The 6023-nt window shown below is 46.2% G+C and overlaps 1 protein-coding gene across 2 annotated transcripts in view; it reads left to right on the top strand.

Moving 5' to 3' along the window:
- UPRT (uracil phosphoribosyltransferase homolog) overlaps window positions 1-6023 on the top strand; it is a 25836-nt gene that overhangs the window by 12528 nt on the left and 7285 nt on the right. Inside the window, exons 3-4 of one of the 2 annotated variants that reach the window (XM_023522897.1) lie at window positions 1886-1955; window positions 5401-5463. In XM_023522897.1, coding sequence (XP_023378665.1) covers window positions 1886-1955; window positions 5401-5463 — 133 coding nt within the window. Of the gene's footprint in view, window positions 1-1885; window positions 1956-2961; window positions 3025-5400; window positions 5464-6023 lie in introns of both variants that reach the window. The other variant, XM_011379499.2, reaches the window with a different exon arrangement.

Here is a 6023-nt window from a genome sequence, read left to right as displayed (position 1 = left end):
AATGACATCCATCTAATGCGTAAAAGCGAATACCTCTCGTAGTTTACGCGGGGTGTTTGTTTTGCCTCTTCTCTTCTGTACCGTCCTCACACGTGAAATATTAAGTTGGACCATCTCTGCTTTTCTCGGGGACTTTCTGTTAAGGATTGACCAAGCTCATTTCTCCTCAGCTAGTGAGATCTGAAAGGATCTCAGGCCACATTGGGTTGTCTTCAGGGCAAGCACCGTGTTTCATCCTTGTGATCATATCTAAGCGTGCTCAGTGCTCGGAATGAAGTGGACGCATTTTCTGCTGTGCGTGTTAGCATCCATCCATGCAGGGAATACACATCGAACTCCCAGAAGTCAGGCACTGTCCTGGGCAGTGTCGCAGGGGGAGGAGATAAAATAAAAAATACAGACGTGGTCCTTCCCTTGTGGAGTTTACAGCCTAAATACTGTTGTCAGTATTTAGTTTGGGAGAGAGAGAAACATGGCTTATTAATGTTCGTTTAGATTTTTCCCTGAGAAAAATTTGTATTTCAAAAGAATGTACAGGACTCCTAATCCACTTTTGGCTTTAAATATTCCTGGTTCAGAGGCCACTTCGATTTACAATTACTTGAGTTTGAGTCGCATCGAAATAAATGTAACTGACATTCCCGGAGTGATAGGTCCCTCTCTCATTAAGCTTCCATCAAAGCAAAGGAACAAGTTCCAGGAGGAAGGAACTTCTGTCAGTGGCTGCCGTGGGGAAAACAGAGGTCTTGGTGTTCAATGGTAGAAACCAGTTCCCTTTCCTTTCTGTTGATTTCTTTATGCCCTTTTTCTCTGGAAAGTGGGGGTTAGGATCGTGCTGGTTGTGAAATGCTCCCTTGAAAGTTCAGGCACTATATCTCAGTCAAATGAGATCATAAAGATGAGGACATAAGTCAGCCGAGGGGATTGTTGGGGCCCCTCTGTCCTCTGTGGTTGTCTGTGCAGGTCCTGACATTGGGAGGCGGTGGAGCATCTATTTAGGGTTCTAGCTTTGAGGATTTCTAGTACGCTGTCTCATTATGGTTGACATGAATTCCATCCTGAGTTTATCAAGATCGGCTTCCCTAGCACTCAGATCTCAAATTCTTTAGATTTACTTAGCCACTCTCCTAATGGTTTTATGTTGTCCTATAAGGCTCAGACACACAGATTTCTGTGCCAGGGTTGCAGGAGGTGGGCAGGAGGTAAGAGTCTCTACAACACTGTCACTAGGGGGGACCTGGGCTCTCTCAGGGTCCAGGTGCGCAGAGGAAGGAACATCATACCTGGTGTCTGGAGCCTGTTTCTGGAAGTTCTGCTGGGATCTCTCCTCTGTACCCACACACATTGAGATCATTAGGAGCCTTTTTTCTCTTTTCGGCTGAGACGCCCAGTGCATTCAAGCTCAGGAAATTGGTTCGACCTCAAGTATTCATTTGTTTCCTCCTAAGGAGCTTCAGGCTTTATTGGCATTATTGTGGGCCTCGTTAAAAAGGATCAAACTTAACAATTTCAAAGTAGTAGACGAGGCAGAGAAGTTCCCCCGGGCACTGTTTCCAGGGTAATCAGCAGTGTATTACTTCCGAGGGTGTCACCGTGACTCTTGTCACTTGCTGCACTTGTCCTGGACTGACTGAATGACAATCAGAAGGGGTAGTTGAGCCTTTTGTTGGCATGTCCCTGACCAAGTCTGGACACCTAGCAGCAAGCAGCCGGGCATTTGGATCTATCTCTGAATCTGACATGTGATGGGGCCCCCTTCCTACTCCATAAGCTAAATCTTTGCCTAGTGTGTTCCTTAATTTGGCCTCGTATTCAGTTCCTGAGGCTAACAGGTGACAGGAGATTCTTAGCAGATTTTCAACTTATTCTTTCTTTGACTTTCTAGATCAGACTGGTTGTGGAAGAGGGATTAAATCAGCTACCGTATAAAGAATGCACGGTCACCACTCCCACAGGTAACCAGGGCTCTTACTCTTATATTTTCATCATAGAAAATCAGGTAGAAGCGGGGGGCATGGGAAGAAAGCAGTAAATCAGTATGTACGCTGAGGAGTCTAGTTGGAGCTGTTCTTCTAAGCAACTTAATAAACCCAGAGACATTTAGTAAAGAAATTTATGTGGACGGCTTTTTCTCGATGGCTTTGCTTGTCGATTCAAGTTAAAGGTTAATCAGTATTCTTCAGCATGCAGGTGTCGCCTTTCTGGTCCCATCCGGACCAGAGTTAAGAACTGCTGGCAGCTCATCTTCACCTCTGCGGGGAAGCTGCCCGCGTTAGCAAATGGGTGGGCTGCGTGGCCATTGAAACTCCAGGTACGAGGATGAGAACAAAGGAAAACAAAGCTCCAAACGCTGAGAACTGGAGAATTGCTTTGTTCTTCTCAAATAGAAAGCAGCCAAAGACCCGTATTTCAGGGATTCGAAATTCTGATGTGTTTTGTTTTAGTAAATGATGGAAACCGTGCTTTTCGAAGTCCACTTCACAGAAATTGGGGGCTGAGCTTGCTGCGTCATAACCGATACAAGTCCAGGATGAAACCAAGGGTTGAATATATCTTGGCAACTACTTCCCTGTCTCCCTTCTGCTTTTTAAGGCAGAATGGAGGGTCACGAACAGGGACAGAGAAAGAGGCTCACAGCAGGGCGCCGGTTCGAATCTATGGGGTTTACAGCATTCTCTGAATTCAGTTGGACGAATGTGTTGGTGAAGATCATACTACCATGTGTCCTATTCCTGCTTGATGAAGTCCACATCTGCCAATGATCTTCTTATGAAGAATTAAGAAATAGCTATGGAAAATCTTGCCCCTTCTCTGTGTTTTCACAGGGAACCTAAGATGTCACACAGTGTTTCTGGACAAGGGCTGCACAGTGCCCATCTGCTTTAAACCATAGGCACATCATCAAATAAGTAGGTTGGTCCAGTAATGAAAGACAAATTCTTTGGTTTTCTTCCTCAACAGGTTACAAGTACGAAGGAGTGAAATTTGAGAAGGGAAACTGTGGGGTCAGCATAATGAGAAGCGGTAGGTTCACACGTGCTTGACTGTTTGCGTAGAGTCGCTTGCCGTTTTCCCGGGAGGGAGCTGGTCTTGTTTGTCGTGATTGCAGCCCTCCGTAGCTTGAATCTCACTGTCTGTGTTGTCTGTCCTCATGGTGCCTCGAAATCATGGCCTGTGTGTTGCTGAGTTTGGCTGATTTCGACCACAGAGCATCTTTCCTAGCGCCTGTCCCCATGGGCAAGCCAGCGTTCAAAGAGATTCAGGGGACAGTGGGGGGATAGGAGGATGCGGAGGTGCCGTCTTGTGGAGAGTAGAGCAGCTCGAAGACCGATGGACTGTGGCACAATTTCAGACCTGCAGTACTGTGAATGCGTGGCTGGAGAAAATATGTTGTCTGTGCAGGTCCTGACATTGGGAGGCGGTGGAGCATCTATTTAGGGTTCTAGCTTTGAGGATTTCTAGTACGCTGTCTCATTATGGTTGACATGAATTCCATCCTGAGTTTATCAAGATCGGCTTCCCTAGCACTCAGATCTCAAATTCTTTAGATTTACTTAGCCACTCTCCTAATGGTTTTATGTTGTCCTATAAGGCTCAGACACACAGATTTCTGTGCCAGGGTTGCAGGAGGTGGGCAGGAGGTAAGAGTCTCTACAACACTGTCACTAGGGGGGACCTGGGCTCTCTCAGGGTCCAGGTGCGCAGAGGAAGGAACATCATACCTGGTGTCTGGAGCCTGTTTCTGGAAGTTCTGCTGGGATCTCTCCTCTGTACCCACACACATTGAGATGATTAGGAGCCTTTTTTCTCTTTTCGGCTGAGATGCCCAGTGCATTCAAGCTCAGGAAATTGGTTCGACCTCAAGTATTCATTTGTTTCCTCCTAAGGAGCTTCAGGCTTTATTGGCATTATTGTGGGCCTCGTTAAAAAGGATCAAACTTAACAATTTCAAAGTAGTAGACGAGGCAGAGAAGTTCCCCCGGGCACTGTTTCCAGGGTAATCAGCAGTGTATTACTTCCGAGGGTGTCACCGTGACTCTTGTCACTTGCTGCACTTGTCCTGGACTGACTGAATGACAATCAGAAGGGGTAGTTGAGCCTTTTGTTGGCATGTCCCTGACCAAGTCTGGACACCTAGCAGCAAGCAGCCGGGCATTTGGATCTATCTCTGAATCTGACATGTGATGGGGCCCCCTTCCTACTCCATAAGCTAAATCTTTGCCTAGTGTGTTCCTTAATTTGGCCTCGTATTCAGTTCCTGAGGCTAACAGGTGACAGGAGATTCTTAGCAGATTTTCAACTTATTCTTTCTTTGACTTTCTAGATCAGACTGGTTGTGGAAGAGGGATTAAATCAGCTACCGTATAAAGAATGCACGGTCACCACTCCCACAGGTAACCAGGGCTCTTACTCTTATATTTTCATCATAGAAAATCAGGTAGAAGCGGGGGGCATGGGAAGAAAGCAGTAAATCAGTATGTACGCTGAGGAGTCTAGTTGGAGCTGTTCTTCTAAGCAACTTAATAAACCCAGAGACATTTAGTAAAGAAATTTATGTGGACGGCTTTTTCTCGATGGCTTTGCTTGTCGATTCAAGTTAAAGGTTAATCAGTATTCTTCAGCATGCAGGTGTCGCCTTTCTGGTCCCATCCGGACCAGAGTTAAGAACTGCTGGCAGCTCATCTTCACCTCTGCGGGGAAGCTGCCCGCGTTAGCAAATGGGTGGGCTGCGTGGCCATTGAAACTCCAGGTACGAGGATGAGAACAAAGGAAAACAAAGCTCCAAACGCTGAGAACTGGAGAATTGCTTTGTTCTTCTCAAATAGAAAGCAGCCAAAGACCCGTATTTCAGGGATTCGAAATTCTGATGTGTTTTGTTTTAGTAAATGATGGAAACCGTGCTTTTCGAAGTCCACTTCACAGAAATTGGGGGCTGAGCTTGCTGCGTCATAACCGATACAAGTCCAGGATGAAACCAAGGGTTGAATATATCTTGGCAACTACTTCCCTGTCTCCCTTCTGCTTTTTAAGGCAGAATGGAGGGTCACGAACAGGGACAGAGAAAGAGGCTCACAGCAGGGCGCCGGTTCGAATCTATGGGGTTTACAGCATTCTCTGAATTCAGTTGGACGAATGTGTTGGTGAAGATCATACTACCATGTGTCCTATTCCTGCTTGATGAAGTCCACATCTGCCAATGATCTTCTTATGAAGAATTAAGAAATAGCTATGGAAAATCTTGCCCCTTCTCTGTGTTTTCACAGGGAACCTAAGATGTCACACAGTGTTTCTGGACAAGGGCTGCACAGTGCCCATCTGCTTTAAACCATAGGCACATCATCAAATAAGTAGGTTGGTCCAGTAATGAAAGACAAATTCTTTGGTTTTCTTCCTCAACAGGGTACAAGTACGAAGGAGTGAAATTTGAGAAGGGAAACTGTGGGGTCAGCATAATGAGAAGCGGTAGGTTCACATGCGCTTGACTGTTTGCGTAGAGTCGCTTGCCGTTTTCCCGGGAGGGAGCTGGTCTTGTTTGTCGTGATTGCAGCCCTCCGTAGCTTGAATCTCACCGTCTGTGTTGTCTGTCCTCATGGTGCCTCGAAATCATGGCCTGTGTGTTGCTGAGTTTGGCTGATTTCGACCACAGAGCATCTTTCCTAGCGCCTGTCCCCATGGGCAAGCCAGCGTTCAAAGAGATTCAGGGGACAGTGGGGGGATAGGAGGATGCAGAGGTGCCGTCTTGTGGAGAGTAGAGCAGCTCGAAGACCGATGGACTGTGGCACAATTTCAGACCTGCAGTACTGTGAATGCGTGGCTGGAGAAAATATTTGTTCTTGGTTTTTGTTTTTTGTTTTTTTTTGTTTTTTGTTTTCGTTTTGTTTTGTTTTGGTTTTGGTTTTTTTGTGTGCGGAACAGTCCTGCCCTCTCAGGAACTGGACCGAATGGCTTGTTCAATTTTTTTAGTTGTGATCATGTCGGCAAAAGCACTCGCCGTCATTTCCAATTACTGGTCTTATAAATGC

The sequence above is a fragment of the Pteropus vampyrus genome, unplaced genomic scaffold (assembly GCF_000151845.1).
Source record: "Pteropus vampyrus isolate Shadow unplaced genomic scaffold, Pvam_2.0 Scaffold361, whole genome shotgun sequence".
NCBI lineage: Eukaryota > Metazoa > Chordata > Mammalia > Chiroptera > Pteropodidae > Pteropus > Pteropus vampyrus.
This window is presented reverse-complemented; position numbering and strand designations above follow the sequence as displayed.